We start from the raw sequence: 25,354 nt of genomic DNA on the forward strand, positions 1-25,354 counted from the left end.
GGAAGAAAACATGAACGCTTTTAGTCCCATTCAGAACATGGGGTAGTGGTGCACTTCAGCCTCGTGTGGTCATAATGAGTCTTACAAAAACAAACAACTCTCCATACCTAACCACCTTCTTCAAACAATCCTCCTGAAATTTTTTTTAAAAAATGTTAGCATGTAAAAACACTGAATCAGTCAACAGAAAGTTAGAGGTTTTTCTGTATATCTCTTCTTTTTCTCTCACCTAGTAGAGAGCATGCCCCATGTACAAAGGCTAAATCCTTACTGTAGCCGCCTGGCTTCATTTCCAGCCGGGGGCCTTGCCGTAATCTTTGGGGTGGCTGTGGTTAAGGAGGTAGGTCGCATGTTAGATCCCCAGATACCACGGCTGCACGTAGAGGTACCCTCGAGCAACATACTGAACCTCAAATTGCTCCCAAAAGCTGCGCCATCTGTTTGTGTGTGATCGGCTGAGCATAGAAATATCACAGGGTGGTTTGGATAGAGAGCAGAGCATCGCTCCTGATGAGCATGTCAGCACCTTTCACGGCAGCCCCTGTCAACAGTGTATGAATGTGAGTATGAATGGGTGAATTTGACAAGTGTTGCAGAGCGCTTTTGAGTCGCAAGTATAAATTAAAATGCGAATTTAGCATTTGCCACCGCTGACTGAGTTGTTACCTGACTGATAGAAAGTGACAGGATAACATTCACTTCTCTTTGCTGGCCTCTACATGTGCTCAATAAACACTGACAGAAGAGGAGCTGTCCGTCACACTTCACGTGCCAAAATCTCAGTGTGTGCTGGGTGTTTAGTTAAGAAAAAGAGAAAAGCACTGACACAGACTTGTCACCACGACCACTGTGGCAGTGCATTTTGAACAAACTAAAAAGTATTGCTACATATTTCAACAGAGTGAGGGAGTCACATACATGGACTGTTGAAGTTCATCAGAACATAAATGGCACAGGATTACCTTCTGACACTATTGACAACCCATTGAACCTGCAGAAGTCTTCACCGCTTCAAGTGTTACAGCACCGGTGAGCTGCCAGTGATGACTGAGCAGGAGAGAAAAGAAACCCACTTGTTTTGTTTTCCACCTGCAGTCTTCTTCTTCGTCATGTCATCTTTTCCCTAAATCAACAGTACCTTGCAGAGTGATTTGAGACATATGAGCATGAACGCGCAAAAAGAATCTCTAAGTACCTCATGCTACATTTGTTCAAGTGATCCATAACGCACTAATATAAAACAGCAGAGTGGTACTGTATGAATCACCCTCCAGCTCCGTCTTTTCTTTACAACGAGATTATACGTAACGGCAGTGTAGGAAGAAAACGATGTAATGTATCTGTAACAAAATGCCATTTAGAGATGACTGCCAGACACAAACACTTTTCTCTAACAGTCTGCTAGCTCTCAGTGAATTACTAAAGGTAATTGCCCTTAATTAGGAAGCCTTGATTAAGGTGCAGCTTTTGATTTAAGAGGAAGCCAGCAGTGATGATCACTGTCTCAGTTTCTCTCCATTCTAATTGTTCATTTTAGTATTCATCTCCTCTTTAATTGTTCCTGTCAAAAGACCTTATGCATAAATGCATGCCATTTATGCCAAATTACACCTTTCTCTGTGGATTGCTACCCAGTGACCTTAAATGATTATCTTTGCTGTCCCGAAATCCTCAATATACCATTCTTTTATGGAAAATTACTTTTGAAATTTAACTCGCCACAGCTTAAATTACTCAATGCTTGTTATGCACGAGATCAGGGGTTGTCAACCTTTTTGATATGAAGCGACATTCTGTTTGCAATATCATATAACTTTAACTATGAGTTTGATCATGTACTACAACAAGATCTGAATCTCAAATGGATCTGTAAATTTATTTCATCAATATAGGCAACGTGCATGGCAACACAACAAAAATATGTATTTTTTCTCCCATAATCAGGACATTGTAATTCAATATGAGAGCACTATACTGGAGCTGCCATTCTTATGAAAACATCCACATTAGCTTGAAATCATTAACCCTGCCAGCCCTCCACCAATCTTGTTTTTCAGCAATAAACTTACTCCCTGTGGTTATTAAATGCACATATTTAAGTATCAATATGAAAACCTTAGTCTAGCTATCTTTATATGTTCTCTATCTTTATATGTGTTGTTGGCCGCAGTAGCATCTTGGTTCATTTTTCACCCTGAATTAAATCTCAGTACAGCAGCCATTTAAAATCAAACGTGTGAAATTATGTGTGTATTTTCTTTTTCCTGCAGCACACCATGTTCTTTTACTGTGTCCACACGGTTAACTTGCTTCCATTTTGTGTAATCCACCCCATGACAGTGACGCATTGTTTTAATTTTCCAAACCGGGACAAGATTTTAAAAAATGCTTTTAATTTCTGAGCGCAGTGACTACTATATTCTTTAGCTGTCCAATTAAACATACGATAGTGCAGGGCCAGAAGCACATCCGACACAACTTTTCCATTTCCCCAAATACTCCATAAAGTATTCAACTCGGATCATTTTGGAGTGGCCTGTTACGGATATGCTATAATTAGATTCCTATGCTTGAGAGGCTTGCAGGGTGTTGATCATTGATATTTCATGAGGCATGCAGTGCTATGAATCTCATCTTTTCATACTAGCCATTTTCTACTTGCAGATAAGAAGGCCCCTCAAGATATACACAAAGATGAAATAATAACTTCCCAATGTCCATGAATCATTTGCGAGATGTTTCATTCTATTAGCTTAAAAGTAAAATACTAATTATTTATGACTATTTCTTATGAAACTGCAACGTGTTATGGTTTTCTATACCACGGATGCAGTATTATCAATGCAGTATCTATGTTAATCGTGTAATCTTTGCAACAGTATTGAGCTTGGAAATGTTTGTTTCATGGGAAAATATTGTCTTCCACTGAACAAGAATGGAGTAATGGCGCCCTCTGGCTCTCACAATGAAAATTAGCAGTTTTTATCATTTCTTTATGCCTGTGCAAGATTCAGGCAGCAGAGTAAATTAAGCAACTCTTACACATGTAATTATGTCATTGGATGTTTTGTGAAAATGCAAGTATTCCTTGTAAACATCTCTTGTGAAAAGCTTATGATAATATATTCTTTCATTTTCATTTCCTTTTCATCTCCAGGGGAAGAGGCCTGTGCATCAATAAGTACAAGATTCAATTAAAAGCTTTTATGTTGTCCTCATTCAGTCCAAGAGTGAATAGTACAACTGCTCCTTAGGAGGCTTTTGTTAGCATCTGTGCGTGATGATTTAGATGTGGGAAACCAGCATAGAAACAGAAGAATAAGACACACTTCAACTGTGTTGTTACCTGGAAACATCAGGCTTTACTGGTTGGACGTTTAGTTCAGTGGATATCGAGAGCTCTTAAAGCTGGAGATATAAAATTTGCCTGGTTCGGCGTGTTATTTAAGGACACGCTCTTGTTCACAGGAGGAAGCTGCTAACAACTGAAAGCAAAAAAAACAGGCAAAAGCAGATTGTGTAATCAACCACAAAACAATGCATCCCCACACATCGTGATTACACTTTACAGTTGATTAAAACACTTGGATAAGATGGAGGTTTAAAAAAAAAAGTATTTATAATATGATACAAGGATATTTTGTGCAAGAGGTTGTTAGGGCTGTGAAACCTGTACATTATGAACAAAGCACTTAAAATTCAGTGGCAACCTGAAAGCTGAACATGGCTCGTGGGCCATGATTGTGTCAAACGGCTTACTATCAAGATACTTGCTGTATTATACAAATGGATTCCACCAGTATACAATGGCTGTATATGATTAGATTACATATTTATATAAAGTGCAAAAGAAACAAGCACTTGCAGCAAAGGCCTGAAGTGCTTTGTGACTGAGTGTAAACCCACCACCACATGCTTACAGCCTTCTCGTCATATGGCCAGGTGGCTGGGCAGAAACAATCTGAAGACTTGGCAGGGCGGTATGACAAACTGTTGGCTGCAGAATATATACTGTATTACAAAATGTATGAAAGGGTTACCAATCTGTGCAATATATTGAATCTTACAAATATAATCAATATGGACAGTTGTGAAAAAGTTATCTAAAATTCCCCTTTGTACAATAATAAATAGACACTTGTTGTATCCTGCTCCTTCTTCTCTGAAGCATAGCACCACAGGCTCTCATTTTTCAACCTTGAATATGAAATTACCTGAAATAAATGAGAAGGTTCATTCTTATTTCAGGGGAATAAGACATCTTCGACATTAAAAGATATAAGAAAATATATGCGCTGTTAGTGACTAGATTACATGTTTTTGTTTATAGTTCATAATTCTGTTTTTTTCCTCTAATAATGTTTCAAGGTTACACAAAGCAGGTGGATTCAGCATCACAGTTGAGTCTCAAGAATACAGGAGAGCAAAGAGGCATCAAGCGGTCCATCAGACTCTGTCCAGCAGCTGGGGATTCTGGGGGATTATCTAAGTCTGCTGGGAACCCTGTTGAAAGAGGACAGGAGGTATTGGTATAAGTATGGTAGATATAACTGCACGTTGTTGTGAAAAGAAGGATATCAAATGTCACAGTTCGGTGACTTTGGTCCTTACTGAGTTGGTTCTTTTACGCTTCCAGCAGTCTGGATTGAGTCTTTTTTGCTCCTCAGCCAGAGCTTTGGCCTCCATGGTGTACATCCTCCTCTCCTCACTCTTCATCTTCTTCCACTTGTCACCCAGGATGACACTGATGGCTCTGGAGAGTAGAGTTAGAGACAGAGGATCAAGAACTTTGCCTTTCCTGAGATTACAGTCTTTTTAACCAAAGCTACTCTTTAGTTAAAATTAATACAAATTATATTTCATCAGTTTAGGCTCTAGATATGTTATAACAGGGTGACTACAGGTATCAGACACCTAAATGTACGCATTCTTAAGACCTTTTTACTACAACCAAACCAAACTAACCAAGTTTCAGTTTATTTTTGGACAAATCATAATTTTCTTATTCAAGCATTGCAGGTTAGGTATAAAAGTAAGTAGTGTATAAATATGTTCCTGTGCAGAACAAGGTTTTATGAAGGAATGTGGTAATTAGATTGAGTAAGGTTTAATGCACATTTTGCCAACAGGTAACAGTAGTAGGTTCAATGATAGGTTTAAACATTTGTGACATCAAAAATGTCGACGTTCACATAGAACAGCTTGAATCATTTTGACAAAAAGAAATTAAAAGATTAATATTTGAAATAAAAAAAAAACAATTTGGGAATTAAGACCTCACACATTCAAATTTGAGACTATTTAATACCTTTTAAAGCTTAACATTTATTTAAAAAAGAATTTAAGAGTAAGTATTTGAGACTTTTTAAGGACCTGAATACACCCTGCATTGGTAGGGTAACCAAACTCAGAAGTATGAAAATGAGACCTCAACCTTGCATCCTTAGGTCTCTTGAAAGGGGATATATAAAACTAAGATATTATCATTATTATTATTATTATTATTATTATTACCATTATTATTATTAAACCTTTGGCTTTAAATTAAGAATTTACTACTTACTAAAATGAATCCTGTGTAATAAAAAAATAAAGGGGCACTGAAGGGTCTACAAACTGTGACGTCTGTTAATACTCCTACACTAGAATCATTTAATTTGGTAAGCCAACTGAACAAAAAATAACATGACAGAAATAACACATTCTCTAAACGTGGCAGCAGAGGTCTTCTTTCTCACATGCAGTGGAAACCACACTGGGAGATGACTGAATAGATTGGTCCAACTCATTGCATGTGGGCTCTGTAATGGTTGTAAAGGAGGAGAGACTATTGCTCACTCTGTTTTGCTACCACATTTTCACAGCTGTTCCAGGTATTAACCAGATTACGATCACTTCTGAAACCAACATGCGACTAAAATAATAACAGAACTGAAAGAATGACCCAAAGAGGCCATGTGCACGTAATTCACCTTTTTCTTAATTTTTCACCCTGCAAGAGTTTCTGTGTTAGTTTATCCTCACTCTTGGGGTCTCAGAGGTTCACAAGGTTTTCTCTTTGTGTTAAAATACAAAGCTTCAAATATATTGTAATGTTGTGGACATTTAAAAAAAAGTATGGTATGGCCATATTACACTTTCCTACAAGTTTTACTCCCCATTTCATGCAGACCCATATAATGGACAAGGTCAAGATGCAGTGTGTTTGGAAATGGATAAATCATTATTCTTGTGTGTGACATTATGCTGTTTAGTAAAATATTACACAACCACACTACAAACTGTAACATCTCATTGAATTTTGCATACCTGTTGTCCTTGCCAGGATACATCTGTGTGTACTCCACCCTGTACTTCTTGGCGAAGAGCATGAAGGCATTCATTGGCCGCTTGCATTTTGTTGGCGTGGCACCACTGGCTGTCCCTGAGGTGTGGCTCCTGTTTGATTTGCTTGTGGAGGATTGTGGGGAGCTGGAGCGCTCAAGTTTATCACAGTCTGGACTGACAGCACCCCCGCTTGACAGGGAGGTCCTGCGCTGACGAGCCATGCTGCTCAGAACATACACCGCTGAAGAATCTAGTGGGGTGAAGTCGTAACTGCAGAAGAAAGGAAGAAGGAGAGAGACACCAACCCAAAGCATCAGTATTTGACAACCTGTGGATGAGACTCAACAATCAACTTTCATTTTTCCAGGGGGTTACATCTGTTGCTTTAACTCCATTAGTTATAAGAGTACCTTCTGAAAGTGTCAAAAACCACAGAGTCGTCGCAGTTAATGGCATCTGGGTGGTTTGGTGGCAGGCAAACATCGCCCAACTGCATCTCATAGCAAGGGATCCCATGGTGCACCACAGTAAGGCTCGGATAAAAGGAAGACCACCCTGATAAACACAGATGGTAAATTACAGATTACTTTGAACGTAAAGCTGTTTGTTTAAACAAAAAATTAAATAGTCTGTATTTGGCAAACAATGCTTAGTCAGTGGACACTTCTGCTGGCAAAGATGAATTTCACATATTGCTATAAAATCTGTTTTTGGCATGGTTTTGCTTTCATTTCTTGTCAATAAAGCTCATAATGAGCTTATAGTTTTGTTTGGGTTTTTGTGAGACCAATTGGTGCTTGTGCTTAATATGAACAGAAATAATTTAAGAATCTTTTTTTTTACCTTTATTTTTGACAAAAAATGGGTGATCCAATCGGCAATCAGCTGTTACCAGGCCATCGTCGGATGAGCCAGGGTCAAAGGTCAGCTTAAGAACTGCCTGGCTATAAGAAACTGTCTCTTCGTGGCTCACCAACTTCAGCCCATCTGAACCGTATCTCTGTAAATAAAACACACACGAAAAAAAACACACAGAGGAGAGTTTACTCATCAGCAGGATGAGCCTGTTGAACTCACCACAAAGAGGAAGTAGTGTACAAACAATTTGGTGCCTAGTGGCCTGAAACTTGCGTTTTTATCATATTAAATGAGACCACCACTTCAAATCATGAAGGATGTAATGTGCTTCAAAACTCATCATGCACTCAGTCACTCACATCCTGTACCTCCACTGTTAGCCAGGCTGCCACCTTGTGACCATTACAAGCCACTGTAATGTCTACTAACATCACACTGCACAGAATCATGCACTCATCTAGTCAGCAATGCAGCAATACTACATTTAAGGTCTGCAAAGCTGGAGTTTATTATGAAGTATATCAAAACATAATAAACTCACTATTTGTTGCTTACCTTAAGAGAGAAGGAGGATGGCATCATGGTGTCATCATCTGAGTCGTCGTCAGAATCCCCAAGTTCATCCGCTTCCTGCCACTCCACATTAGGACCTCGGTGGAAGCGCAGGCGAGTTCCTGAATATCAACACAACAATGCGACGTGATGAATAAGCAGATGTGTGTTGGTACTGATCAGAGAATGCTGGAAAAATGGATGCAATACTGTTGTTTGGACACAGGAGGTCAGAATTTCTTTACAAATGTTTGTAATTCAGGCTTATCCTGGTAAAGGGAGGATCCTTTCACAAAAGCATAAACAAAAGATTAGTGTCAGCACCTCTCTCCAGCTTCTGTCAAAAACAGTCTTGATTGCATGTCTGCTTGTCATCAGCACAGTTTGAGAGCAGAGCGGTTAAGCAACCCATCAGTACTGTTTTGACCGTAGAAATTACAGGCTGCCAAGAGTTAGACTTAAAAAATAAAATTGTGTTTCTCAACTGATAGTTTTTTAAAAAGGGTTTTACATTTGTGTTCAAAGGTTACTGATGTTAACAAAATATTCAAGAAAATATAAATGAATCACTTCAGTGTTTTCTCAGGGGGAGTGCATGTTTTCACTGGAATGTGGATCTGCCTTTAAGCTATGACAAACAATTCTCTGAACAATTTTTTCGTTACAAGAAATCCTCAGAAAAGCTCAGGGTTAACTTCAATGTGTTTGAGTCAAGGGGTTGTCTGTGTGTGCGCTGGTGGACGCATTCAACGTGTGCGAGTGTACATGAAAGTACCTTTAAGGAAGCAATGCCAGGCTGTGGAGGGCCAGGAGTGAGACCAGGCCATGTCTTCATCATCAGAAAATGAGGAGGACATGGAGAAAACTCCACTCTCCGATTCACTGCTGGCCTGTTGTAAAAAAAAAAAAAAAAACGTCAAATATTAGTATGCATGTCATGTAGATTTTACTAGGAAATGATCAACGGGTCAACAGGAATTTATGATTAATAGGTTTTCGGAAATGAGAGGTTACCCTGACACGCCTGCGCTCCCTGAGGTGGCCTCTGGACGGGGTGGGTGCGCTACTGGCTAATGGGGGACGGGCGTAGGAATGTAAACTATTGCTATTGCCAAAGATGTGGACTGGAGATGATCTGAAAAACAATTTTACAAACATATATCATAGTCATAAATGCACATATTAGTGATACTTTATTTTTAAAGAAATATTAAAATCTACAGACAGATGAATAAAATCTTGTTGTTCATCATCATCAGCAACAACAAATCATTAGATGGCAAGGTTTACTGTGAAATGGTTTTGCAACATTCTGGTATTAACAATGTCAACATAACAAGTCATTTATTGATTTAATAATTGCTAAAAATCAACAACAAAAAAAAATCCTGCTTAATGGAATCCCCCCACACAAGTACCACAAGTGTTTGAGTTTGGCTGACTGGTACAAACCTCTTATGCGGGGCATTTTTCAGCAAGGGGCTCTGAGGACTGGTGGCAATGTTGGCCAGTTCAGCAAGCCAGTTGGTGCTGGGGGAGCAGCTGAGCTCCTGGTGAGACACCCCTGCCCCGACCTGAAATAACCCTGGAGACCTCTGGTCCTCCTCCACCTCCTGCAGCTCTGGCATGTCATCTGGGGAGAGGTCAATAGGAATATTCATAATTAATACGTGGAAAAGCTCAGTTTTCTTAAATGTAGAATGTGACTTCTTTTTAGGGCTGCAATATATGGTAAAGAAAAAAAAACATAGTGTTTATTTTTGACAGATATTGCGATATAATTCACAATGAAGTGCGTCATTTCAACATATGCAATTTGGGGCAATTTAATGAGGGGGTCATATGAGATCAGAATAGATAATTATGGAAGGAAAAAATCTGCATGAAGCACAACAACATTCATTTAATCTCATTTGTTAGTTAGATTTGTAGGCCAGGAAATCTCTGCAACACTTACTCATTACAATCAGGTTTTGTCACACATTTTACCGTTATCAAAAAATTGCAGCTTCTTGCGATTTGGATATTACACTTGGCCAAACTGCGATTTTGATCATATTTTCACTAATTGTGCAGCCCTACTTCTTATCGGAGAATGTTACCATAATCCATGTGACACCCAGGTGACGAAGGCAGGTCCTCGTTACACTTGAGTGGATCAAAGGTCTCGTCCATTCTCACAATGTTCTGCTCTTTCCTCTTTTTTTTAAACAGTCTTCTGCTCAGTTCACTCAGCTTCCATCATCATATTCTGCCACATCAGCTGGTTGTATGCAAAAAGAAGAGAAACAGCATTAGAGTTTTCACAAACAAAGTGAAACTGCTGTGCAGTTCTATTTATGGTACTGTTTCGATCAGACTAATACACTCCACCAGACCTATTCAACTGATGGCCCTTGAAGAACCTCATTCCTGCCCTTTGATAATTTTGTTAGTAGGCTTATTAGGCTAATTGTCTGTTGCTATGCATTGAAAAACTCTTATTTCATTAAAAGGTTTTAACCCAGGCTATTTAAGCAGAGGAAATTTACAAGAAACAAACTAACAACCTACTTAAGAATTAAAAAAGTGCATTGTTTTTTCCTGAAAAACATCTGAATAGGCCTGCACTAGACTAGTACAATAACCACTCATCATTGATGAAAATAACTGCATACATAAAGGAATGAATGATGCGTTTTTATGACTGAATGAAAAATCCTAACATAAAACACTTAATCCGTCAACGATTTCTGATCACAGCAAATTTGAAAATACGTCCGATTTTATGCTGTCATCGCAAGACATGTCATGTACTGCATCGATATAGCCTAATGGCAGCAGCCTTACGGGAATCCTTTGTCTCTGAATCGACACAGTATACCTCTATGACTGGTCATGTGACTCGCTGCGTGGAGGCCTTGTTTATAAACTTAAAAGGATTTGGCGCATGCGTACCAGAGCTCATTCATTCATAACTGCGTAGCAAAAGTGACAAAAAGCAGAAAATCGTTTGGAAAAGTGGCGTTAAGATAAACGAAAACATGAAGTCGGAAAAAAGTGAAAGAACAGCGATGACATGGTGAACCGTTTCATGCTGATTTTTTTTTTTTATGTGGTGTTTGACGCCATGGAAAGTAAAATAAAATCGTTAAAAATATAAATGAAGCTTTGAACGTTAAAAGAATCGCTTCCAAGGAAGAACTAACCGTTATTTGTGTTCTGACAACCCACCAACGGCCGCTGCTCGAGCTGACTAACCGTTGCTTCGACTTCCTAAACGCGGATATACAAACGACATACTGTTAATAAAACGTTTCAAAAGTGTTATTGTGTCCAAAAAGACAGCTTGAAAGACGGGCCTGCTGTTTCCCCACTCCTCAAAAGCAACAGCAGTGTCCTCAGTTCAAACCCAGAGGCTGTCGGGTCTAACACTGTAAACAAAAGAATGTCAACAAGTTGAGGCATGACGCAACCCCTCTGCCCCGTTAAAAATGAATGACACGAACACAAGAAGCCTTTTCACGACGTTTACAAACTTCTTAAAACATATTTCACCGAATGAAGGACTTGTTTTCATGCACAAAACTGCACTCGGGTTGGCTTTTTATCACCAAAACAACAAGCGTCACAACGAAAAAAAAAAAAAAAAACATTGTCGAGCACAACCTGTCATTCGCCGTCAAATAAACGCGTGACAACCCCGCTAAAACGCCAACTTAGACTCGCAGAGACACGGATGACACAACGCTCAAGTTAAAATTAGTTTTAACCTTTAATTTCTTCGAAAAAAAAGTAATTAACTTCCCACTTACCAAAGCTATCGCCATCGACAAACTCTCTGGCATTCAGTCGAGGGGTGGGAATGAATGTGTCGAGAGAACGCTTCCTATTGGTGGACAAGAACGTCAAAAACAAGAATCCGGGTATCTTATTGGTCGATATCGTTGAGAAAAATATAGAAGGCGGGGCCTAGTTTGTTGATCATCGTATCATTGGATGGAAGTACATGCCTGTTACTACCCAGTAACAGCTGATTGGCAATAACAGGAACAATACATGGTTATTTTTTTATCTGCAATGTTGCAACTACGGCAAAAAAGCACAAAGTCACACTGCCTTCTAGATTAATTCTCTTTTGCCTTGTAATTAAATCATTGTTTCTCAAAGAAAAACTGTGAATGAACAAATGAGTGACTAAGAAACATGAATGAATGAATGAATGAATGAATGAATGGTGAATGAGTGACTGAATGAAAAGCTTTGAAAGTGTGCAAATCCTTTGTTGTAACAAAGATTTCTGTGACAGGCGGATATAAAAATGTTCTTTATTGACATGAAAAGTGAAACATACAGTACTTTCAGCCATTATCATGGATTTGCCTTCAAAACTGATCAGTACTATTTGCACAAAGGGGGGAAATAAATTCTGAATGTTTAAATGTTAAACCAGCTATAAACAGTTCAAGCTGCAGTAAACCACAGACCAAATACATAATACTTCAATTATTAATTTCAAAAAGAGAGAGAGAAGAAGAGAGAGAAGACCCACTTTAGATTCCTGTTGAGAGGGAACATCAGAATATGTGTTTCCAAACAGTATAAGTTGTTGGCAGAGGTAGACAGCAATAGTGGATGTCATTATCATTATATATGTTTCACCGACACAAAAACAGTATGACTTAAGTTTTACATTAAAACACAGGAAAAGCAATTGTCTCAAGACATTGCCTATAATGACTACAATCTAGGAGGGCAACTTATTAAATTTAAGGTGGGCCTATATAATAACAGTAAATACTAATTTTCAAAATGTACAGCAATGTGTTCTTACAAAACTATCAGCCATCTCTCTGAAGTTTGTTTGTTTTTTTGCAAAAGCATAGTATTAGGCCAACAGCCACAAACACTAACCAACAATGATATAGCCTACAGTTAACATGTATTCAAGGAATGAGATCTCATGATGAACGGAAAAGTATTTTGTAAAAAAAGTTAAAGTACTTCCAAGTCTACATTCTGTTGTGATCGAATGTGAAAGATGTTATTAAAACACAGAATCAAATCGACTTCCTTTACAAGTTCTTTATCCTTTATCACGTCGGAGCACTCTTGTACCAGTGCACCTCGTGCTGCGAGTGTTAGCGCTCTTGCCAAAAATGACGAGAGAACGTGATTCATTTGCTCACAATTATCCAGTAAGAAATTAGCTTTGGCATCCGATTTGAACAAACAATGTTTAGAAATTTACAAATGGCATTATACTGTAGGTGTAACTATAACACTGCAGAGAAAAGGTGAGAGTAAAAACAAAAGTGTTCAATATACAAACAAATAATGTGTCTGACACTGACAAGTAAAATGTACACTTACGTTTTTAAGGTTAGAGTCGTGAGAAATCTAATTTAAACAAGCTTTAAGCAACTCTGCTTTGGCTGACTTTACGTTCGTCATCACGCTCTGCTGAAATTAACCTCGCCTCATATGGGATTCTGACATAGTTTCATTGTTCTGATACGCAAATGTGGTAGATATTCACATTTCTTGTAAGAAAAGCTGTTTAAGTGAGTATGGGGTGGGGTGGGGGGGAACATCCGTACAAGCCTTTTCTTTTTTCATCCACTGATTCACAGTCAATTGGAGCCATCTCACGCACTTTGTTGCTCAATCTCAGTGCTACTTCCAAACAGGGTCACCAGCTGCTCCTCATAGTTAGCAATGTTTCTCTTCATGATGTCCATGCACGGGCCCAGCAACCTCTCGAAGGCTTTAACGTCCAGGACTGACAAAAACAAAACAAAGAACAAAATAGGCAGACAGTTGAAGGAGAGTAATGTGAAATAATAATAGGTGTACTGGGAAATTTACATGATTTATGAAGGATTATATAATTGCACAAAAAGTACCCAAGCATTTGACGCTCCCCACAGCATAGGCTGATGCAGCTCTCGGTTTGTTTGTGACAAGCGCCAACTCCCCAAAATACTGGCCCCTAGAGCATGTGGCGATTTCCACCTCCTCTTCTTCCTGGTCTTTTTTCGTCTGGCAGAGAATGAAAGAAATGCACACGATCAGATACCAGACAACAACAAAGTTTTTTTTTTACTCTTAAAGACGTAGGGCAAACATACCCTGCTTCTTTTCATGGTGATTCTAACTTGGCCAGACTCAACAATGTAGAAACAATCTGCTAAATCACCCTGCAATGCAAAGCACAAAAATGTCAGTGTTTCTAAAAGATTCACTGCAGCCCAAAATAAAAAAGATCAACCATAGAACAAAAGAGATTCATCACCTGAGCAATAATCTGCTGTGAATCACTGAACGACTTGGAGGATAGTACGTCTACTACCTTCATTCTCTCTGAAAGCTGTGGATGAAAGGATATCTGGTTGACAAAGTTGTTCACTACAAATGCACAAAGCACTTTCTGGCACTGGAGGACAAAGCTAATATTAACCTCTAATGACGTAAGCAGTGGTAGCGTTTCAATGAATGCCTCGTACAGCCTCCTCTTCTTGGCATTGTTCTTCACTATGATCCTCCTGAATGTCAGACGATCCTGAAACACAGATTTAAAGAAAGGAAAAAATATTCAGGTTCATGTTTAGAGATGCAATATGATAGGATTTGCCACCTGTCGAATTCATATTGTACACCAAACAAATAGGGAGCAGCATATCCCCAGAGTAACTGCTGTAGCCTGCCATTAGCTAGTTAGCTCAGCTAGCAGTGCAGCTAGCGTTCCCATTAGCTAACTCTGTCCGGACCGGGAGCTCGGAGCACCGGGGAAGTCTTGGTGCTTTTTACTATCAGACTATCACCTCCTGAGGTACAAAGTGGCTCGGGGCTAGTGTGCTAATTTCAGTAGAAGTCTCTGCAACACAATAAAGTTAGTTAGTTAGTTAGTTTGGTTCTGGTGTTATAAGGGACTGCAGCACTATTGTTTACATTTATTTGATCATGACTAAAGGGCTACTTCTATGCATCTTTGACATATGGTCAAAACTATAATTTTTTCATATTCTGGAAATAATTTAAGTTTTTTTTTTTTTAATTCTAACATACTGCACCTTTAACAACATGCTGAAACCCTGCGTCCCTGTGTAGTTGTAGTTACTGTGTGTATTTTACAGCTGCAACGATTGGCCGATTAATCCATTAGTTGTCAGCTATCAAATTAAAAGCCAACTTTTTTTTTCTTTTCTTTTATACGACAGTGGACTCAGTTATCTTTGGGTTTTGGACAAAAGAAGACATTTGAATACGTCATCTTGTCCTACGGGAAACAATGAGCACCGTTTTCATAATTTTCTGACATTTTATGGACGAAACAACTCATGGATTAATCAAGAACGTTATTGACAGATGAACTGATAATTAAAATAATCATTAATTGAAGCCCTAATATACTGTATATATGTCAAAACATCTTTTTTGTGTATCTTTTTCTCTTCCTGTAAAATGTATACAATAAGAGTCGAACAGATAATGGAGTTATGATCAACAACTTTACTTTGAAAGTCAGAGTGGCTGGGTAGCAATACATATTTACATTTTCTCTACAGCTTCCAGACAGCTCTGGTATCCTTTTTTTCCAAACTATAACTAATATGACAGAACAATATACAGTAGGGGTCAGTGTAAAGCAGATTTTAAGTCCTGTAACACCACTCAGGATTTTTCAAGCAGCATCATCCATGTGCTCGTGTCATGCTGCTGCCTTTAGTGTTAACCTTTGGAAGTCTCAGTTGTGTGTCACTTCAGCCGGATGATACAGAGGTTAGACTCAAATAATGGCTAACAACATGTTAATAGTAGATGTTTACATACCCAACTGTAGAAAACAGTGGTAGCTACCAAGAGCGCCCTCTACCTACCAACCAAACAAAAGCAAGCACAGCTCTGTCCTTGTGGCCAGTAGCATCAGTCCTGGGCCCTGCAGTACTGTAGCTTAATCTTCTACCAGTCTGCCATGACGTTAATTGTTCACAACTGTAATCCTAGACTTTAAGCGAACGCCCTACTACACGGTTTTCTTTGAGGCTCTTCAGCAGCACTTTCCCTCATCGACATCAGGGGATTGTTAGTTGAACAGGACCGGCTGCTTGTTCACAGACTCAAACACACACACTACAAGTACCCAGGTCAACAGGGGATACAGCTGCAACCTGCCCGGTCTGCACAGGGATGACATAACAAAGCTGTTACCTGCAGTTAAAGGACACAACCCTCCCTGAGTCATTAATAACAAGCTGCTGCATGGAAAGAGTATCAGGTGAATATTAACAACTCCTTGTCCGACAAAACAAAAAAATAAAATTTCAACGAAATTTTACTGTAAGCCATGACGAGAATAAAACAATTTTCACCTTGACTTGTGTTTTCTCCCTGATGGAGTTGACAGCCCCAGTTTTACCATTTTGATAATTTACAACATCTTGAGCTCTCAGTTACTGAAGTTCACCTGAGGTGCATACTTCCTAAAACGGACATGCTTGGCAACAAAAGGTTTTTATTCAGTTTGAGCACTCATTTGCTTTAATTAGCTCCTGTTCTGCACATGCAAGCAAGGACGCATTTTGCACGAAAAAGGTAGACAATAAAGTATTTTCCAGTCTATTTTAAATATGTGCATTAATAAACATCAGGTGCATGATCAGTGCTCTCTCACTTGCATTAAGTGGATTTTATTCAGTATTTTATCTCAGTCAGACAACATGATCTCACCTATGGTACCTGGTACTAACACTGCCACAGACAACCAGGATATTTACTCTAAATAGAGACGACTGACAACACAGCATGTTATAAAAACCTGAGCACGGAGCCAACTGTGCTCTTGCATAAGGATTTAATAGTTACTCACTAGGCACCAAAGGGCTCCAGGCGAGGTGGCGGTTATTGTGGCTGCCCTGGGGGTGTTGTACATCAACGCTAGTTCTCCAAAGCTGCCTCGGTTGTCATAGCAGCCAACCAGCTTATCCGCGCCATCAACCTTCACGAAAATGTTAAATGTCCCACTGAATGAAAACATAAAAGAAAAACAGAGAAAATATTAACACATGGCAGCCATATTGGCCTTAAGTTAGCAGCATACGTTGATTTTAAAGATTTATTTAATCACCTTTCAATAACATAGAAGTTGTCCCCGTCATCATCTTGATCGATGATGTGCTCGCCTTCGGTGCAGAACTTCTCAAACATGGCATCCAGCACCTGAGACATCTCTTCCTGTGATGGCGTGAAATATCAGTCAAATATTGTTGAAACAATCGTGCAGAATCCACTCAGTGTGCCGTTTCAGCTTCTTAAAAACAACCATCTTCAATAATCATGCATAGTGCACTGAGCTGTGGCAAAACGCTCCTGGCCTCGGGCCATGTTCTCCTTTGTGTAATTTAAGAGATGGCAGAGTACAAACCAGAGGAGCACAGAGTGCTTATGGAATAATCCACTCACCGGATCCAAATTCTTGAACAGAAGAATGTCCCTACATGCTTCCTGTAGTCTCTGTCTCTGCTCATCGGTTTTTGGGTGGGTGACCTGCAGATTGAAGCACAGTCTTGTAACTATAAAGGCCTACACATTAAATTACATACAGAAGACTCCATAATGCCAACAATTCAAACCATGAATATAAAGACAGGTATAAAATAGTTTACCAATGGCTCTTTATCCTCTTCATCTTCATCAGGGTTGAAAGCCTCAGCACACACTGCATGACAGAGATCAACAAATGAATGAGCCAGACAGCAATCAATTCAATTGTAACCCGTTGGGAAACACACCATTTTACCTCAAACATTAAAGACTAAACTTTGGCCCAGCAGAGAGCACAACTTTCATCATGGTCTGGGATGACACAGTGGAATTTCATGCAATAAATCTTTCAGTAAACACAATTTTTCTCTGTGGAGCTTTTGGGGATGCGGTGATGGTGGTGGCACTCACATTTCCTTCCTTCTTTCCAACTTCTTTTACAAACTTATTTTCAAATCATGTCCTATAAACTGAAAAATGCTGTATATTGCAAATGCCAAATTTACTTTGATTCTGTAAAAAACTGACTCTTAAAGACTCTTAAAGAAGTTAGCATAGCGCTGGTTCCCTCAACAAAAAGCTTATGGGCTGATGTTTCCAGGGAAGGATGGAAACATCAATGGGGTTTTTCTTGGCTGTACTGCTAAGTTAGCTAGCTGAGCGAGCTTAGTTAGCGACCCTCTCATCCATGAGTGGATGCATGATTCCTTCTGCCCGGTAATACAGTTGGTGGGTGTATATTACATATATTTTGGCGCTTTGAGCACCACGAGCTGAGTGCCATCTAGATCCATTATCTCCAAGAGAAGGCAGACATCTCGATGGCTGATATCTCCAAAACTTGGCAGCTCACAACAAAACAATCGATGGATTAAAAGCACCACGGATACAAAAATATGTATTTTGGATTTTGGGATGAACTGCCACTTTAAATCCCTGTAAACTTGTTGATAGAATATTCATACCTCAGTAACAATACTTGATTAAATCAATTTTATACAAGCACATGTTAACTGATTTACATTTTTAGTCTACGACCATTGTAGTAAGTTTATTTCCCATTTTAAGTAATAAAAGGACGGAAATTTGCTTCCAGTGTTACTGAATACTTTCACTCGCTCATTCTTTCCATTCTGAGTGCCAAACATGCAGATATGTGGTTTCAGAAAGTCTAATAAATCAAAGCTATTATAATAAGATGAGGACAGTGAGAAAAGACAGATGGAAAAATACTTCAGTACTGTGTGTCAAAGAAGTTTCATATGTTTCCAGCACAGACGCTGTCCAGAGTTTTCCCTCTTGACATAACAGGCCTGAACAGCCAATCACAATGACAACTCACCTGATGCTCTTCTGATGAATCTGTTTATCACCGGGGCTGCAGGAGGATAAAACAACATATATCACTAACACGTTAAAATTCATCATGAAGTAATGCTGTCTAACAGGAACAGATTAGGTTCATGCACTGTGTTGCTACATCTCCAGTAGTACATGTGCAGTGGAGCAGCCCTGTGCTCATTAAGGATCCATTTGGGTAAAACCTGAATAAGGACAGCTGCTTTGAAGTGCGTTTGAATCCCATTTAAATGAGAATCAAATTCAAATGTAAAACACAGAGGAGAGTGCGAAGCTCCAACACAATGGCACGGTATGAAATATACATTAGTTAGGAGGCCTCATCCATTAATAGCCTGACAGCTAGTGTTGTCCGAGGAGGATCACCGGAATATCGTCCAGACAAGACGCTCGAGGTGCGATGGGACCCAAAAATACTATATTAGCGAGTTTGATGACTGAATTTGGCGTACTTGTCCTTATGTAACCATTGCAGCCAGCCCCACAGACCCCACCACTCATTGGGATGCTGTGTCAGAGCTCTGGGTTGCTATGCTACTTGCTGCACCTTATGGCAATACTGCACTGACCATTGTGCTCAGTATGAGCACAGCTTAGGAGGCACAAATCAATCTGGCGGGGGATTACATTCACATGTTGCATTACTTGCATCATAGCAGAGCTTTAGTTTTCCACCTTTATCTGCTTTGTCATATTTTTTTTTATTTTTATTTTTTTTTAGGACAGGCCACATAATCAGACTAGGCCATGCACCTGAAACTGGAAATATTCAAAACACCTAGAGGTGCACACACACACACACACACAAACACAAACACACACAGTAAAAAAAAATAATTCTGCAGCAACACAAAGCATCTTTTCACAAAAACGTGCCCAGAAGACCAAGACCATCAGCCTCCATGACCATATATGGCAAATGACAGAGCCATGGTGGATGCAAGGTGGCGAGCGCCGGAGCATCACTGCGCCCAGCGCGTCTCCTCTGCCGCCGAACACAATCCGAGCACACAAACAGACATACATGCTCACATTTCTAAATAAATCAAGCTCATCCGCTCTCACACATCCTCCTGAGAACAGAGTAAATACATCAGCCTACCTATGAATTCCTCGTCATCGTCGTCCTCCTCCTCTCCGTTTTCCGAATCGATCTGCATGGCTTCGTCAATGAAATTGACCGCTTTTCCAGGTCGTGGGGCCGAATTTTGGTCATTGCCAAACGAGGCCTCTTTGGTCTCTTTCTCCTTCAGCTGGGTGAAGTACTGTAACGCGAACTCGAGCAGGTCCCTGGGCTGATTCCTCAACACTTCCACGGTAAAGCTCTGTAACAGCTCCGTCAGTCCTTCAGGAATTTCTATACTCATTCCTGTTATCAGTCTATGGATGTGGACAAAACCGGTTTGCTGCGAATCTGAGATGATCAAAAGCATACAGCTGGGGTTGAGGAAGTTTACAACGGGAGACGGGTGTAGTCCAGTCGGCGAGCCGTCCGCAGCGGATCCTCTCTTTTTCTTGAATGAAAATGGCTCTGGATTTTTGGTCCAAGCATCTTCTGCTGCTGCTTCTGGCTACAGGAAACCCACGCATGTGACCCAGGAATCCATGGCAACCACCTATCCAGGGATTGCGTATGAGCAGCAGCAGCAGCAGCAGCGGCGCAGAAACTGCAGTCAGTCGCAAAATACTAATTATGAGAGAGAGAAACCCTCTGATAGATCAGCGAGGATCGATGTTCACCGAGAGAGATCAGATGAGACGTCTGTATGGTGATCAGTAAGTTATAGCATATATTGTTTCACAGCCACTTTTTTTCGTGTTTAATATATTTTTCTTAAGGAGAAAAAATATTCAAAATGTAATAATAACAATGGGCATATAAAATAAAAGGAAATCTCATAAAAATAAGAAAACAATAACAGTCCTGTTAGAGGCAAAAACGTGCTATCATAGAATGATGAATATGATCAAACAGGTGCAACTTAAAACTCCATCTTAATCCCAATTATTAGTTAAATCTATAAACTAATAGCTGCGAGACAAAAGGCTCATTACAGAGGGGACTGTCCCTTTAATAGCACCAGCAGCTTAGATCCTATTTTCTTGTTCCACAGGGAGGGAAATTAATAAATCTGATGCATATTTTAATGTCATGGGACCTTTCAGAACATTGTGTGACTCCCAGGCAAATAGTGCACGCTGCCAGAGAAAGCTTCATTACAGAATTAAAGATTCAGGATCAGAAAAAAAAGAAGAAAAAAAACCCTGCTGAGATAAAAATATTCTTGGCCTGAAACTAAAAACGTGACAGTCGACACACTTCATATCATCTACGGTGAGCCTTTTGCATGAAGACAGTGTGATAAGTGATGCACTCATTTAGATGGGTAATTTTTGTATTTGTATTTATTTTAAATGGATAAAACATCCCCTTTAAAGAGACAAGAAAACAGAATCTGGGAGATTCAGATGTGCCCTTAAACCTTAAAAACTGCAAACTCACTCCAGCTGTGCTAAATGCATAAACAAATGGGGGCAGCATATCACCGGAGTAACCGCTAACTGCTGCCAACTGTAACTGCTGCTAGCTAGTTAGCTCTGTTAGCTGTGAAGCTAGTGGTCCAGGCTGGGAGGCTTTACACCACTTCACAGCACAGGAGCTTTGAACCTGGCTAGCTGCTTAGCATGCTCAACACTACAACAAAACACATACAAATTACAACGTCTAAACTGTTATTGCTCCACATTCTGTTGATAATTTTAGTGAAGTCTTTTAAAGACCACTGTGTGAGGAAGTTAACTCTTGAGTCTCATTCCCAACTCGTCAAATACTGACGCTTTGGGATGCCAAGTGGGCAGACTTTCAATCCCAAAGGGCAAGAATTTGACAAATTGGGTGCATTGCACCTTTAAATTTGTAGTTCTCATGTTACTCAGCTCACCTTCAAACACAACACAGCTAATCTGGGAACAAAAGAAAGGACAGACAAGGAAATATAAAATAAAAAGTGCATGTTCATGACAAACAAATGAATCAGAAGAAATACTGGAGCAGATTAGGTGAGCCTAAAAAACCCTGAGACTGCACAACAACCCTCCTTTGTGTGAGCTATATTTCAGGGATTATCATGTTGGAATTTGATCACCGAGAGCAGAGGTCAAACAGAGATGAAGACATGGTTAGCAGCAGGGAATCACTAGAGGAAAAAAAAAATGTATCCAAAGAGCACAGCTATTATCTGCCATGGCTGTCCTCTACCCTCTGTGCCTCTGCCATGAGACCCTTCCCCCTGCTGTGTGGCCCATATCTGTCACTCGTTATTAAGTAGGCACAACATTTTCTCACTCAGGCGAAACATGGGAGCACGTCCATGGAGTGACCTGTAATGCAACACTGCCGCTGCTGCAGCCGCTGTCCCTCGACCTCACCGTTTGAGACCACAGGCTGTGAGGGATGGATTTTATTTTGATCTGTACAGTTCAGCCCCATCCATTCGTGGCATCTACTGTGAGAAGGGACAGCTGTTAGTGGAGAAGAGGCATAGGCCCTGCTCTCTGAAGCGTAGATCCTTACGATTGTTGCTGCCTAATGCATCTCAACAGAACAGTGACGCTTGTTGCAGCTGTGGAATTATAAAAATGTAAAACAAACTGCTGATTCGTCCTCAGGATGCAATACGGTGGTTTACTGTAAACACAAGCAGGAATTGGGCTCCACTGACATTTGGGATCAGGGTCAGTATATTTACACAGTGCAGGAGGCAGGCAATCTACTGTAGATGACGACAAATAAGAATATGCACCAGCAAAACTAATACAATCTAACACAAGAAATCTTACCCCAATGAAGGTTATAATTAGGGAGGCACAACACTATAGGTATGGAAAGGCCTTAAAGGGTAAGTTCACCCAAATATTTAAATCCAGTCATTTTCTACTCACCTCTATGCTGCTGGAAGGTCTGGTGAAGTTTCATAGTCCGAAAAAACATTTCTGGAGCTTCACAGCAAAACAATGTTGCAGAATTCTCCTCAACAACTGAAGTAGATGGAGACTGCTAGGCACAGCTAGCCATACTAACTAGCTAATGGAAGCTACAATTAGCAGCAGTTAGCGGTGGCCAGTTCTTACATATCGGACCTATAATGGCTCTCAAAAGTATGACAGTGGAGGCACCATGGTGGCACAGTGGTTAGCACTGTTGCCATCAGACCTCTCTGCCCCCTTCATGGTGTGAAATGCATTTTTTTTAAGCTTGTTTATGGTAAAAGTAATGTCATTCACACAATCATTATGCCCAAAGAAAATAAGAAATTGCGAAGGAAACCCTTTAATATTGTGACTGATAATAAAAAAAAAGGTAAAATGAGATTAAAGGTATTAAATGGAACTTTGACAGTGTGTCCTTGAACACTTCTTTGTCAAGGACCAAGCAGTGTCAGGTAAGCAGGATCTGATGCACCATCAGACATATAACATGGTTCAGTAGCACCTGGCTGAATATTGACTACTCTGAAAACTTTGCATTTGTTCTTTTTTATCATGTCTATAAACTCTGGCATATAAAAGTGAAATAACATGAGCTGTGGTAAAAAGTTTAGGCTACCTTTGATAATGTACCGTTGCCTGTTTATTTGGCCCACTTAGCCAAAGCTAGTACAGAGGGTCTGCCATATTAGTAATACTAATAGTACTACTAATAGGGCATCAAAAGTCATTTACTGGCAAAGAAGGTACTCAGGTATCAAAAGTACAAGTAAGAGTAAGATTATACATATATTTACATGTATGTATACACTGAATGCTATGGGCCGAACAATTATTGGATCTGATATTCTGATTGTCAACATCAGGGATTTAGTTTTTAAAGTAAATTGATTTAAAAATGAGCTACTTTGGCTCCAATGCAGCAGGTAATCTGTAGAGTTACTAGTAACTAAAGTTAACTTATAAATATAGTGGAGTAAAAGCACCATATTTGCATCCAAAATGTAGTGGAGTGCATGTATAAAGAAACAGAAAATGGAAATACTCAAGTTAGTAGCACAAAATTGTACTTAAAAACAGTACTTGAGTAAATGTACTCAGTTACATTCCATCACTGGGTATACCTGATAAACTGGCAGCTGAGTGTAGTTGCAGTCTGTCTTGCCTGAACACTTTCATTTTCTTTCTTAGAAATACACCAGACTGTAGTGACGTTCACATTTTCAATATTTGGTTGACTGTGCCACCTGCTGGCCATAGTGTTGTAATGCAACGTTTAAATACATCACACTTTATATTTCCTATGGACAGTTGTGGCAGATCCTCCATTAAACAATGGTAACAACATCTAGATCCATTTCCTGCACCACAGTGTGATGGAGGGAGCATAAGATGTTCCCTAAGAGACACTTGAGCACATGAGGGAGCTGAGACTGGGTCAGTCTATTTTAAGATACCAGCAGGTTTTAATGATACATTTTTTTAAATGTATAAACTAATATTCACACTTGAGTAATTTTTGGTTTCTCATTGTGCTTTGTAGCAAGGACACTTTGTAAACCATGATTGGGCTTTGCCGAGCTTCATGTATGCCTTTCAAGTTTCCACTACAGAGATACTGAGATAAGTCCACACAAAAGCTCTTATCAGATGTCAGAGTTGAAACCAAACCTCACACTAATGCTGCCGATAAGAAAAGTCAGCCGTGCGGTTTAACTGAGGTCATAACTGTTACTTGGCGATAACAAATCTGCTTGGATATAATCAGTTGAGATGAAATTCACTTCTTTTATTTCTTGCCTGGTTTTGATGCTGTATTGATTAAAAAATGAACCATCACTTTCTGTTAATGCAACACTGTTGATACATTAATGGGCTTTGTGTTTTGTACTTTGATTTTTGGATTCATACTCCTTTGTCACAAACAGTAATAACAGTAAACAACCATGCAACAATCCTGTCAATAGCTGAGTGAGTCTTACCTGGAAAAAGTGCCTTTCCACTGTTGACTCAAGGTCTTTTACTCAGAAGACCCATTTGAAAAATATGTTTAAGGGCTGTGGAGGAAATTGAAATTCTTGAAATGTATTATCCAGAGGTATGCTTTGAGAGACTGATTGAAAAAGTAAAATACATTAAAAGTGAAAAGCCAAACTCTGTTGAAGAGGGTGAGTTGTTAAAACGAGAAGTTTTGCCTCTTTTGTAATGTCCGTTTCCTCAAGCATAGCATATGAACTCGCACAGTAGTTTCTTTTTTCCAATCTGGAATCAAAAACTCAAAGCACTTACAGCTTTTTGTACCTGCCAAACGAACCAGACAAGCACTTGCATAAGTGCACATTTCAGTTGGCCACAAGTGTCAATCCTTTGTCAAGTATTTTTCCACACACACCACCAGTCCGTTAAGACAATATGCTGATTTCTTTCCACCTTTACTGCAAAAACATCTCATTTACAGTCAAAGCGACTGCAGTATTGTGGTTAACATTGAAATGTCTCAACACCAAACAGACGCAGCTTGTCCTTTTTTTCCAGGAAACATTTATTCGATCAAGAGACAGGATCGCATCTTTCCATAAACAGGTCAGTTAAATATTAACAAATTTACAGTCATGAGGAATGTAATAAAAAAACAAAAACAAACAATGCTCGCCTTAAAAAACCCCAACCCAGGGACCCCACCCAGGACATGTCAGACCACGTCGGCGCTGGAACAAGTCGCCTCCATGTTCAGCTCCGTTGTTGTTGT

The 25,354-nt window shown here is 39.6% G+C and overlaps 2 protein-coding genes across 3 annotated transcripts; both read right to left on the bottom strand.

The window, feature by feature from the left end:
* Positions 1-3,335: 3,335 nt before the first annotated feature.
* hbp1 (HMG-box transcription factor 1) lies at positions 3,336-11,620 on the bottom strand. 2 transcript variants are annotated; one of them, XM_084363919.1, is made up of 11 exons: positions 11,532-11,620; positions 9,840-10,000; positions 9,190-9,370; positions 8,752-8,872; positions 8,513-8,627; positions 7,741-7,859; positions 7,171-7,327; positions 6,738-6,882; positions 6,310-6,597; positions 4,612-4,753; positions 3,336-4,503 (listed from the first exon to the last, which is right to left on the bottom strand). In XM_084363919.1, the coding sequence occupies exons 2-11, from the start codon at positions 9,910-9,912 to the stop codon at positions 4,486-4,488; spliced, it is 1,359 nt and encodes a 452-aa protein (XP_084220045.1). In that variant the 5' UTR covers positions 9,913-10,000; positions 11,532-11,620; the 3' UTR covers positions 3,336-4,485. The 2 variants fall into 2 exon arrangements, with proteins under 2 accessions (XP_084220045.1, XP_084220046.1); XM_084363920.1 differs by lacking the exon at positions 11,532-11,620 and adding an exon at positions 10,926-11,119.
* A 410-nt stretch (positions 11,621-12,030) lies between these two features.
* prkar2b (protein kinase cAMP-dependent type II regulatory subunit beta) lies at positions 12,031-20,194 on the bottom strand. The gene is made up of 11 exons (XM_084364576.1): positions 19,721-20,194; positions 18,602-18,637; positions 17,382-17,434; positions 17,179-17,262; positions 16,844-16,950; positions 16,586-16,739; positions 14,177-14,278; positions 14,012-14,086; positions 13,848-13,916; positions 13,623-13,758; positions 12,031-13,498 (listed from the first exon to the last, which is right to left on the bottom strand). Exons 1-11 carry the CDS (start codon positions 20,049-20,051, stop codon positions 13,365-13,367), a joined length of 1,281 nt encoding a protein of 426 aa, XP_084220702.1. The 5' UTR covers positions 20,052-20,194; the 3' UTR covers positions 12,031-13,364.
* Positions 20,195-25,354: the final 5,160 nt, after the last annotated feature.

This window comes from Pagrus pagrus (genome assembly GCF_965226575.1).
Source record: "Pagrus pagrus genome assembly, chromosome: 10".
Taxonomy (NCBI): Eukaryota; Metazoa; Chordata; class Actinopteri; order Spariformes; family Sparidae; genus Pagrus; species Pagrus pagrus.